Source organism: Tenrec ecaudatus, chromosome 18 (genome assembly GCF_050624435.1).
Source record: "Tenrec ecaudatus isolate mTenEca1 chromosome 18, mTenEca1.hap1, whole genome shotgun sequence".
NCBI classification, from domain to species: Eukaryota; Metazoa; Chordata; class Mammalia; order Afrosoricida; family Tenrecidae; genus Tenrec; species Tenrec ecaudatus.
In genome coordinates, this window is record NC_134547.1 from 18,511,917 (window position 1) to 18,523,637 (window position 11,721).

General features: G+C 56.7%; 1 protein-coding gene across 1 annotated transcript; it reads right to left on the minus strand.

The window, feature by feature from the left end:
* Positions 1-315: 315 nt before the first annotated feature.
* On the minus strand, positions 316-11,490 carry SNRPA (small nuclear ribonucleoprotein polypeptide A). The gene is made up of 7 exons (XM_075538041.1): positions 11,411-11,490; positions 10,863-10,967; positions 6,517-6,689; positions 4,361-4,540; positions 2,269-2,442; positions 1,679-1,767; positions 316-694 (listed from the first exon to the last, which is right to left on the minus strand). The coding sequence occupies exons 2-7, from the start codon at positions 10,933-10,935 to the stop codon at positions 535-537; spliced, it is 849 nt and encodes a 282-aa protein (XP_075394156.1). The 5' UTR covers positions 10,936-10,967; positions 11,411-11,490; the 3' UTR covers positions 316-534.
* Between the last annotated feature and the right edge of the window lie 231 nt (positions 11,491-11,721).

Sequence of the window (11,721 nt, forward strand, 5' to 3'; positions counted from 1 at the left end):
GTGTGCCAAGACGTCTTTGCGCAGTCCACAGCCTGCCCCCACTGCACACGGCGTGGCAGGGCGTCTGCTTCCTGCTCTGCTGCCGACCGAGCCGAACTAGGACAGTGCACACATATCCTCAAGGTGACTTAAAGGACCGAGACCGTCAACCTTCTGGGAGCAGCACAGCCCCATCCGTCCCCGCAGGGCGCAGGACACGCTGCCCTCCTCTGCTACCTGGGCTCCTAGGCCGGACAGTAACACGACACTGATCTCTGGCTTTCCCACGCTTGCAAACCTCAAAGGACAAGAATGGAAGAAACGACACGCCAAGGCTCGTGAAAAAGCAAACCTCACAGAAACACTTTAATTCTAGCCTACCAGCGCCAGGTGCAATGTCTGGGACAGACTCTGGGTACAATGCTGTGTGGCGACCATCCACTCACACGTGGCTCCGAGAAGGCCCCCGAGGGGGACTTACCTTCAGGGGCTTGAGCCGGGGCGGGGAAGGGCACCCCAGGAGCAGAGACAGGGGCAGGCAAGAGGGAAAAGGCGCTACTTCTTGGCGAAGGAGATCTTCATGGCGTTGTTCTGGGTGATCTTGAAGCCCTGCAGGGCATCGCGGGCGGCCCCTGCCTGCACCTCGTTGTCAAACTCCACAAAAGCGATGTCGTGCCGCCCGGGCACCAGCCGCACCTCCTTGAAGCCGGGGAACCTGAGAAAAGGGAAGGGGGCAGCCTTCAGGGACACACACGGGCAGACACAGGACCCAACCCGAGGGGTGCAGCTGCATGCTGGGTAGCCTGAACCCATGAGCCACCCTGCAGGAAGGGCTGCCTGCCTCTCCACACACAAATCTACAGCCTCTGAAACATTTAAATTGTCATCATGCAAGGGGGCTGTGCTGCCGTGTCTGAGGGGGCAGAGGCCACGACACGCAGGAATCAGCCCGCCCGCAAGGTATTTAGTGGGGAGCAGAAAACCCCTAATGTGAACAGGCAAACCCGAGCCATGTAAAAATAGCTCTGTTCCCACGCAGACTGAGAAACAGAACACCGCCCCTCCAGGTGAACCCCCGCCTACACGTCCACGTGAAGCTGCTTTGAATGCTCCTCACACTTCTGGGAGGGAAGATGGGGCTTTCTCCTGTAGTTGGTCTCGGAAACCCAGGGGGCAGTTAGCTCTCTCTTACAGGGGTGCTACGAATCAGCATCGACTCGACGGCACCGAGTCTGGGTTGGGGCTTTTTCCCTCTCTTTACCTAAGTTCCCGTCTATTCCTTTTCCCAGAGTCAAACCGCAGACTTCCCGGCCTGCCTTCACCGCCCCAGGCTGCCTCCGCACCACGTACCACGTACACGGTGTCTCACTGTGTGCGAGACTCTAGCAGAAGCGCGCGCGCACACACACACACACACACACACACACACACACACACACACTCGCACAGCACATTTCTCACAGCGGTGACTCTGCCGCACCCAACGCCAGCTTGTTAAGCTTCTAACAGGCCCCCGTGGTTCTCCCTTTCAGAACAAGCGGAGTGGAGCCCAGATGCTTGCCAACATACAGGCAGGTCTGCCCGCCCCACCGACACCGTCAGACACCACCCCTCGTGCCACAGCCAACCCAGGACTCAGCTCGGAGGCCTGCTCCCGTGGTGCCCGGTCGTGCACTGCCGCCACCACGGGCCTACTTACTGGTTAAACAGCATGGACAGCATGAGCTCGCTGGTCTCCTCAGGCAGGTTGGTGAGGAACAGGATGTGGTTCGGCGGGTTTTCAGAAAGCTGCAACAAAGGGCAGGCCCGTGAACACAGGAGCCTGATGGGACGCCCCCACCCCACCCCCTGGGTCCCCCTGCTCGGATGAATCCTGTTTCAATTCTTAACAGCGATTACCACCACCGGACACTGCACCTTTGCTGGGGCCACCACTACAGTGAGCCACAAGCGGCCAGAGAGGCTTCTAGTCAGGTCCCCACTGTGCCCCCAGAGCCTGAGCAGGAGTGCCAGACTCTGCGCCCCCAACTTCCTACTCCCCGGTCTGCATTCACTCTCACCTGACCTTCCCAAGCCCGCCCCTACCCTCTCCTTAGAGCAAACCCAAGTCCTCTTCTATTCCTGAGCCATGTCAGAGCTCAACTCTCCACGCCTGCAACAGTATTCGAACAAAGCTCTCCAGAGAGCAGGGGATAGGACACTTCCAACCAACCCCCTCAGCCAGGCCACCCAATGGTCACCGGGATTCTCCAGAGACCGCCCCCCAACACCAAACCATCGGACACTTACCGGCTGGGCAGGGGGCATCTGTCCTGGCATCAGCTGCTGTGGAGGAATGGCCCCTGGAGGGAGCTGGCCAGGGGCCAGGCCGGGTGGCGGAATCATGCCAGGGGGAGGCATGTAGGGCGGCTGGCCGGGCATGTGGTGCATGATGTGGGGAGCCTGCGTCATGGGTGGCATGCCCTGCGGGGAGAGGAGGCGAAACTGAGACTTGGTTGGCAGACGGGGTGGGGGAAGACCCGCTGCCTGACCCAGGCTTGGGAAGGGACAGAGGGAAGCAGACGACGGATGCCTGGAGAAATGTACAGAAGACCCAGAGCAGACCCAAGGGAAGGGGGGAATCAAGAGAAAACCTGCCAACCCAACCAGAACTTGCTTATAGACAGATGAATAGAAAAACAAAACAAAATGCCAGGGACCCAAACTGAGAGCACTTGGGGGGGGGAACCTTCAGCAAGCTGTGGAAATCGCCCTTTTTTACAACGGCTTTGACACCCACTTCCAGCAGGCCTCTTGTATCTGCCAGAAATGCAATAAGGGGTATGTTCATTCCAAAGGGAACTCAGTGGGGAAGGAATAATGGGCCCCAACAGAGAGAGAGAGAAAAGACGACAGTGGAAACGCGTGGGAATCAGAGCCAGCAGTCAGATGTGGACAGAAAGGCTGGGCCCCACCAATGGGGAAGCCAGGTGAGGAGCCCAGATGCCGGCTGACATGTGGGGGTGTGGCCGGGACAAAGGAAGCCAGATCCAATCACGAGACTAACAGCGAGTCCGGTCAGGTGATTGGGGGGAGGGGGTGGAATGCTCTTCCCGGCTGGCTGGGAGAGTTCCCACTGTGCTTTCTGCATCCTGTTTAGAAAACAGGATGTTTCCCATGTTCCTGCCATCACTAGTGTCGGGGAGACACTTTCCTGTGTTGTTTTCTAGGACCTTCATTGCCTTGGCTGCCACACGGGGGGCCTGTGAGTCATCTCACATCACTTTTTATCTGTAGCTCAAGGCCTGGGCTCATTGCCCTCCTCTCCTCCTAGGGCAGGCAGCCGACGTCATTTCGAAGGAAAAGTCCTCTCGCTAAGTTAAGAGGCCACGGGGGGGGGGGGGGGGGGGAGGGTTGTTCTGAGTGGACTCCTAGCCTGTCCATCAGTCTCTCTCCTCTGTACCCCAACACCACACGAGCTTGCTCATTTCGCATAGAAGGTGTCCCTCTAACTTTGTTCTACTTGCCAGCCTGGGGCCTTGCCTTGGCCCCGATAGCTGAAAAACAGACCACCCTTTCCCACAGACAGCACTGCGGGGACTCTGACAGGAACTACATCGAATGACAAGTGAACTTACAAAAATGACATCCTAGCATCGCCGGGTCCCCCAGCGAGCCACTGTCGGGGCTCCCCTACCCCAGGACCTTCTAGTGCTACGCCCTGGTGGTGCAGTGGGCTCTGCAAGGCCGGCAGTTTGAAACCACCAGCGCTGAGATGAGGTTTTCCTTTCCCTGTAAAACCCACCGTCCTGAAAACCCACAGGGCAGTTCTACGCTATCCTACAGGGTCGCTGTGAGGTGGAGCTGAGTTTGAGAACTCTATTCTCTTTCCATTTCGTTTTCCCGGGCGCTTTCTGGAGCCCCCACCCCTGCAGACCTGCCCTGGCTCGCTCTTTCCTGGAACCTCATCCCTGAGCCGCCTGGCCTGGCCGGGGCACTCGTTCACCCTGCTCTCCGGATTTCCAGCACACCCAAACCAAACTCCCGGCCATGGGGGGACAGGGAAGCACTGCCCCGCGGGTGTCTGAGACTGCCTCCCTTTTTCCCACTGGTGGCGGTTCCACACTGCCAGTCTTGTAGGTAACAGCCTACAAGCAGGGCTTGGTTCCTGAGTCAAAGAAGGCAGTAAAATCAGCGCCGAGGAGCAGGAAAGGAGCTGAGGGACAGAGCCATCGAGAAATGTGCCCAGGTACCGGGCGGAGAGCCCACCGCGTGGCGGTTTGACGCCCGCATCAAGGAACAAATAGGAGGGAGGTGTCAATCCTCAAGGAAGCCCTCCACCCATGCTGTGACCAAGCCACGTGGCTGAGAAGGGATGAAGGTTCAGGGGACAGTGGCTTACTGGGACAGGCCCCGGGACGGCCCCCACCCCAGGGGCGGCGGCCCCGCCCTGCACGGCCTTCTTGGCTGAGGGGGTCTCCTGGCTCTTGGGCTTCCTCTTCTCCCGCTTGCGGTCGCGCTCCACGAAGGTGCCCTTCATCTTGGCGATGATGTCCGAGTCCGTCTTGGCGTACTGGATCCGCTGTGGGACAGAGGATGGGCTTTTGGAGGAACGCCATGGAGACCCTGTCTGCAAAGTGGGGGTACAGGAGCCACCCTGGGGGTCGCCAGTGCTCCGATAGCAGAGGTCAAAGCATCCGGCTGCCCACTCAAAGGACGGGCAGGCATCCACCAGCCACTGTCAGGGAGCTGCTAGCTTTAAGGGAAGACAGGCAACTCAGAGCACGAGGCCGGCCAGGGGTGGAAGCCCGCAGCGTCGGCCGCCAGAGCTGGGGAACAATGCAGGTCTTCCAGCCCCACAGCCTTCCCGGAAGGTCTTTCTCCCTCACCTGGCCAGCACCGGCCCCACTCCAAAGTCCCTGCCTCCCGAAGCCCAGTCAGCGTGTGAGGTAAGAGGAAGACTAATGGACGGTGATGGGGACAGGACACACTGTAAGGCACTGAGATTTTCGGAAAGGGTGGCTGCGACAGGCCTCCTAGGCTCCCACTGGTGCAGAGGCACGCAGCGAGGGGTCCCCGCACATGGGGGGAATTGCTCTAGCAGAGAGCGAGGGTGTGGCCAGCCAGCGTGCTTCAAGAACCAGCAGGATCACGCCCAAGAGCTCTGGAAGGCAAGGAATCACATTAGAAGGGCCTGGAGGGAGAAGGGACAAAGTTCAAAGAGCAGGCTTCCTGGGAAGGGAGAGGCCGAGCCAGTCTGTGGGTTACCCTGCAGCTCTGGAAAAGGAGCCCAGCCCCAGGGCTGTTTTCAGGGGAAGAGGCAGGTCATAAGATAACAGGGGCAGCATTGACCAAGGGGGCAAAGTCCAGAGGGCGAGGAGAGGAGGAAGGAGCGGGCCAAGGGATGTTCCACGGTGTAGACTGCAGTCAAAGGTGTTAAACAAAACGTGTACGTGCTACCGAACAGAAGCCAGCTTTGTTCTGAAAGCCCTCCCCCGTTCACGCACACTCAAAACAAGCAGAGGGGACAACGTGAGGGGGGGGGCACCCTGGAAGCTGGAGGACCATGGTGAGGACTGGCTGCCTGAGGGAGAGGAGCAGAGCAGGGAGACCAAGAAGCAGCGGACAGAGGACTTGTCTTGAAGGTACAGCAGACACAACTTGGATGGCCTGAGCCCTTGATATGGTCTAGGTCGGGGGACAAAAATAGGGCCGACAGGGCAAAGGAAAGAAATCAGATACCCTTATGCCCCAAGTGCCCATTCCTACTGCACGTGACAGGCAACCGGAAGCCATGGCAGCTCCAGGCTCCTGCACCCAGAGGCTGCAGTAACAACTATTGGCCATCTACTGCTCCCCACACGGAGGTCACCTGCTACGGACACAAGGGAGCTGAGCCAGGAGGCACACGGCCATCCAATGAAACTGGAAACTGATGAGGACACAGCAGAAAATGGCCAGGGGACCAGCGGTGCCTGCAGGGGACGAGTCAGGAATTGTACTTTGAGGTCCCCCTTTACACCACGCCTCACTTCTGCAGACCAGGCCCCTCTGCCGGCTGCTTGGCCTCCTCAGTGTACACAACGAACCTCTTCCTGCCTTGTCCTGCCCCACGTGCTCCCTCCTGGAGCCCGAGGCTAGTCTCCCTTCTCTGACTGCCCCCGCCCCCACCTGCACCCCTCACCCCCCCAGCAGGCAGGGGCACCCTCCACTCTTGAGGCGAAAGGTTCCATTCATGGCAAAACCCAGCTCCCGAGCTGGACATTTGCGTGCAAAAGCTGGGCGGTGAGTACGGAGGGCCAGAGCAGACAGGAGGCCTTTGAAGCATGGTTTCAAGAATGTCACGTGTACCTGGACTACAGAAAGAACAAATACACCTGGCTTGGGAGAGGTACCATCAGCGTCTGGTCTCCCGTACTTCGGCCAAGAAGGGTCCAGTTTAAAAATCACCTCACCCAGAAAGCCTTCCCTGAACCCCCAGTCAAGCAACGGCAGTCGCAGAGGCCCACCGCGCCCCCCTCTGGTCTCCCACAGCGCTGTCAGCGCCCCAGTGCTCACCATGGGCTTGTCGTAGAAGGGGAAGCCCTGCATGGACCGCAGGGCGTTGGTGGCGCTGCTGACCTCCTTGAAGATGACAAAGGCTTGGCCCCGCATCTTCAGGCTCCGCGACACCAGGATATCTAGGATCTGGCCAAACTGCGAGAAGATGGCGTACAGGGACTTCTTCAGCTCTGCAGGTGGGGAGGACAGGCCCGCCAGTGAGCGGAGATCTGGGCAGTGCGCCCTGGAGCCCAACAGCTAAGGCAGAGTACCCAGAATGCCGTGGGTCAGAAAACCCCCAACAGTGACAGCAGCCACCGAAAGCCGCCCCAGAGCCCAGTGGGACGGAGGGTTGCTGAAGAGTTCCTACAGGCAAAGGGTTGAGAGCAGTGGTTCTCAACCTTCCTAACGCCATGACCCTTGAATACAGTTCCTTATGTGGTTGTGACCCCCCCAACCATATAATCATTTTCATCCTATTTCATCACTGTAACTTTGCTCCTGCTATGAATCGTCATGTAAATATTTGATATGCAAGATGTATTTTCAAGGTTACAATTTGACCATAATTAAAGCAGTGATTAACCACAACACTATGTAGTTATATGTTGTGAAATATTCATTTCTAATGACAAATAAGTGAAATTTTGTCCTGAAGGATGGTGTAGTATGGGTAAGTGTTCACGCCGGGCACTCGTAGGTGGGCATATCTGCATGTGGACGGACCTGCCTGGAGACAGATAGAGGGGCTGTATCTTGGTTCCCAAGACCATTGGAAATGTGTTTTCTGATGGTCTTAAGTGACCCCTGAGAATGGATTGTTGAACCCCAAAGGGGTTGAGACCCACAGGCTTAGAACCGCTGGTTTAGAAGCCCTATGGCCTGACACAGAGTAAACAGTCAGCAAACAGAAGCACTGCTTTGTCTGCCTCTGGAAGCTTAGTGGGCTACGCTTTGGCCTACTAATCATAAGGTTGGCAGTTCAAACCCACTAGCCGCTCTGCTACAGTCCAGTGAAGATTGGCAGCCTCATACACCCACAGGAGGGGGACAGTCTATGATGTCCTACAGGGTCACTGGGAGTCAGAACTCACTCCACGGCAGTGGGTGTGAGTTTGAGCACCTCAAACGGCCTGGGTGACCTCAATCGCAGCTCCCTTCCCCAAACGTGCGCCTTCACTCCACACTCGACACACTCACCTTCCCGCCCTTTTCACCTGAGGGCCTTCGCATGGACAGTGCCCTCTGGCGGAAATACCCTTCCTCGGATGCTTGCCAGTCTGCCTCCTCCTGACCCCCAAGGTCGTCTCCGAAGACGCCACCTCAGAGACCCTGCCCTCACCCACCAATCGACTGCTCCCTACCCCACACCCAGTTTACTTAGCTGCCTCTCACTTTTAAAGGGCACAAAGCCTATCCACCCAACTGGTTTACCACACTAGGTCCCCGGCAGTGTCGTGGGCGCATTGGGCTGCTAACCCCAAGGTCAGGAGTTTGAAACCAGCAGCTGCTCTGAGGAAGAAAGACATGTCTTTCCACTCTTGATAAGAGCTACAGCCTAGTGGGGAGGGACGGGGGTGGGGGAAAGTAGCAGCCGATATTAAGGGCTCAAGTAGAAGGCAAATGTTTTAAAAATGACGATGGCAACAAATGTACACGTGCTTGACACAATGGATGGATGTATGGATTGTGATAAGAATTGTACGAGCCCCCAATAAAATGATTTTTTTTAAAAAGAAAAGAGCCACAGCCTCTGACACCCACAGGGACAGTTCTGTCCTGTGGGATCCCGATGAACTGCATTGGACCTGATGGCAGCTGAGCGTGAGCCACTGTCTGCTCCAACCTACCAACTTCTCCACAAACTACAAAATGAATAAACACCGCACAGTGCTCTGTACAGATAACCTCACTCGAAAAGGGGGTGAAGGGAGACGTTGGACAGGTCAAGATAAGACGAAATAATGATTCATAAATTATCAAGGGCTCATGAGGGACGGGGGAGTGGGGAGAGAGGGGGAAAAAAAAAGAGGACCTGATGCAAAGGGCTTCCGTGGAGAGCAAATGCTTGGAAATTGATGAGGGCAGTGAATGTACAGGTGTTTTACACAATTGATGTATGTATGGATTGTGATAAGAGTTGTATGAGTCACTAGTAAAATGTAAAAAAAAAGATAACTTCCCTCAGCTCTCAAGTAGCCCCCGGAGCCTCTGCCAAAGGCTGTCTCTCCTCTTTCACAGGCTTTGTGTCACGGGGTGCTGATGAAGTCAAGGCACATCTGCGACCAGGGCTCAAGGCGACCCAAACCCAGCACCAACTCAAGCAAACTGGCCCCTGAGCAGCAAGCAGGCTTTTAGCTCAACAAAGGAAAGACTAGTCCTACAAAGACCAAAAACCCAGTCACTGAGTCAATTCCGACTCGGCAATGGAATGGAGAGTGGAGAACTGCTCCTTTGAGTTCCCAAGGCTGTAAATCTTAATGGGAGCAGAAAGTCTCTTTTTAAAATCATTTTATTGGGGGCTGGTGCAACTCTTACCACAATCCACAAATCCATCCGTTGTGTCAAGCACATTGGTATATTTGTTGCCACCATCATTCTCAAAACATTTGCTTTTTACTTGAGCTCTTGCTATCAGCTCATTTTTCCCTTCTTCCCAAAACCCTTGATAATTTATAAATTATTATTTTGTCATGTCTTACACTGTCCGATGTCTCCCTTCAACCACTTTTCTGTTGTCCACCCCCCAGGAAGGGGGTTGTATGTAGATCATTGTGATCAGTTCCCCCTTTCTCCCCCTCCACCTTTCCCTTACCCTCCTGGTATCTCTACTCTCATTATTAGCCCTGAAGGGTTTATCTCCTGGATTCCCAGTGTTTCCAGCTCCTTAGCTGTACCAGTACAATCTACAAATCTGGTCTAGCAGGATTTGTAAGGTAGACTTGGAGGTCTCTTCTTTCTCCCCCAGAGCAGCTGGTGGGTCCCTGCAGTTAACAACCCAACACACAAGCCACTGCACCACTAGGTTCCTTGGTCTCACCACAAGGTCTGGTAGCAGTTATGCACCGGGCTGCGATCTGAAAGGGTAGGAGTTCAAAACCACCAGGCACCCCCCAGGAGAAAGACAGGACTTTTTACTCCCATAGACAGTCTCAGAAATCCACAGGGGCCATTCTACCCCGTCCTACACCGTTTCTATGTGTCAGCACCGACCCGATGGCAGTGAGTTGCTAACTAGGTGCGGGGCTCAAATCTACCAGGTGCTCTGGCAGGTGAGTCTGTCTGCTTCTGTGAAAATGTAGTCTCCGAAGTCCCAGGGAGCGGTTCAACTCGGTCCTCATGGGGCTGCCACAGGTTGATGTCAACTCTGGGTTGCTTTTGTGTTTCTCGAAATCACAATCACTCCCCTCCTCCATCAGGTACATCGAGTTGGAGAGCTTCTCCGAAACGCTCTCTCCCACCCTGGCCTGTCCCTCGCACACCATGGAGGGCCCTGTCGTCTGCATGACAGGCCTGTGGCTCCAGGAAGGCAGGGCTAGGGCTGTCTCCATCCCCACTGCATCTCCAGCACCTCGCCCCCTAGATGGCTGGACAGGACGCTTTGAAAGCACATGCAGGAGCCGCCATCCTTGTCTTCCATTTCTTCCGCAGCAGCTTTAATCAGTAACTGCGAATTTCATTTCCAGCGCTCCTGAGGTTCTCCAAGGAGAGCTCACTGCTCTCCAGCCCCCCCCACCCCCGAGGTACCACGAAAAGCAGAAGTGTGTAATTAATTCACAGGTTCACTCCCCCACAACACCCCTGCAGAGCAGCTGTGGGTGCTGTTCAAGGTGGTAGAGAGGTCTCATGGGACCCACACACTTCAGCAGAATTCCTCAACGGCTGGCCTCAGCCACACGCTTCTCTGCTGCGTGACCCACCTTGAGCTAGTCAAGTCATCCTGGAGTCGAAATGTCTTCATCTGGGACAGGGGAATTGGTTTTTTTGTTTTGTTTTGTTTTGTTTCCCCACCACCAGCATTGTGGCAAGACCAAAACTAGCCATCGAGGTTTGATACAAAAGGCCTATGCTCAGCACGGGGGCCGAAGTGTGGGCCCTGGTCGCTTGGGTGCATTGTCACTGAGAAGATGGCAGTGACCTCGCGGGCCCCAGGGGTACCCTCACCCAAGTCAATGGCCATTGGGGACCCTCCCCCGCCCCCCGAGAGCCCAGCGTGAGCACGGTGGAAGGGTTCTGGGAGCGGACGGCGCTCGGAAGAGCCAGCAGCCGAGCGGGCACGGCACGTGCGGCGGCCAAGGGGCCGGCTGGGGAAGGGGTCGGCTCGCGCGCGGCAGGCGGGCGCTGCGGCCCTCCCGGGAACTCACCATCCTTCTTGATCTTTTCGTTGAGATTGTTGATATAAATAGTGCGGTTGGGGCGCGTCTCGGGCACTGCCATGGAGCGAGGTAGAGGCGCCGAGGTCGGTAGCGCTGAGGAAAGGAAAGGGCGACTTGAAACCTGGGTTTCCAAGTCCTTTGTCCCGACGCCCCTTTAGCGGCGGATATGGGGACTCTTTAGACAAAGTAGAGGGAATAAAGGCGGGACGGTTTGGGTAACGCCGCGAAAAGAGAACTCGCGGACGGCGGTCCGCGTGCTGAGGCGAGTCTGGAGGGTTTACTACAAGTCCCAAGAGGCTTTACGGGGCCCGGTGGGCGGAGCGTCTGAAGCGGCGATTCCCATTGGCCCGCGCGCCCGAAGGCGGCCCGAGAGAAAACACCCGGATGTAAAGCCAGTTAGGGAAGGCGAGATAAATTGGGGGCGACCTGGCCCCGTGCGGCGAGGAAGTTCCCCAAGAAGAGGTGCGGGATGGCGTAACCTCCACCGCGCCCCAGCCGCTCGACGCCGATGACCACCCCGGCCCGAGATTACTCACCAAGTGGGCAAGAACTCCAACACGCAGCTTCTGCGGAGTTGCTGAGCTCAGACCACAAAGCTTCCTCTCGGGCCCCGCCTTTGCCGTCCTGTCAGCCAATCCGTGCGCGGAAACTTGATAGGTTGACCAATCACGGTAGGTCCCGCCCTGGGCCACTACGTAGCCTATCAAAACGGCGCTAGGGTTCCCGCCGAGGCAGAATGACGGCACGGCCTTCCACCGCGTCCGGACCTGTGGACCAATCAGTGAGGGATACGCCCCCTCACGCGCGTCTCGCCAATCGAGACGCGGTTCGCTCCGGAGTCGCTTCC

Bases quoted from the DNA above. Each gene is read 5' to 3' on its own strand.
- SNRPA (XM_075538041.1), bottom strand. From the start codon at position 10,935: ATGGCAGTGCCCGAGACGCGCCCCAACCGCACTATTTATATCAACAAT. The intron at 6,690-10,862 runs GTGAGTTCCCGG...CCCCACCTGCAG, and splicing joins CGAAAAGATCAAGAAGGATG to AGCTGAAGAAGTCCCTGTAC. The intron at 1,768-2,268 runs GTAAGTGTCCGA...CCTTTGTTGCAG, and splicing joins AGATGCCCCCTGCCCAGCCG to CTTTCTGAAAACCCGCCGAA.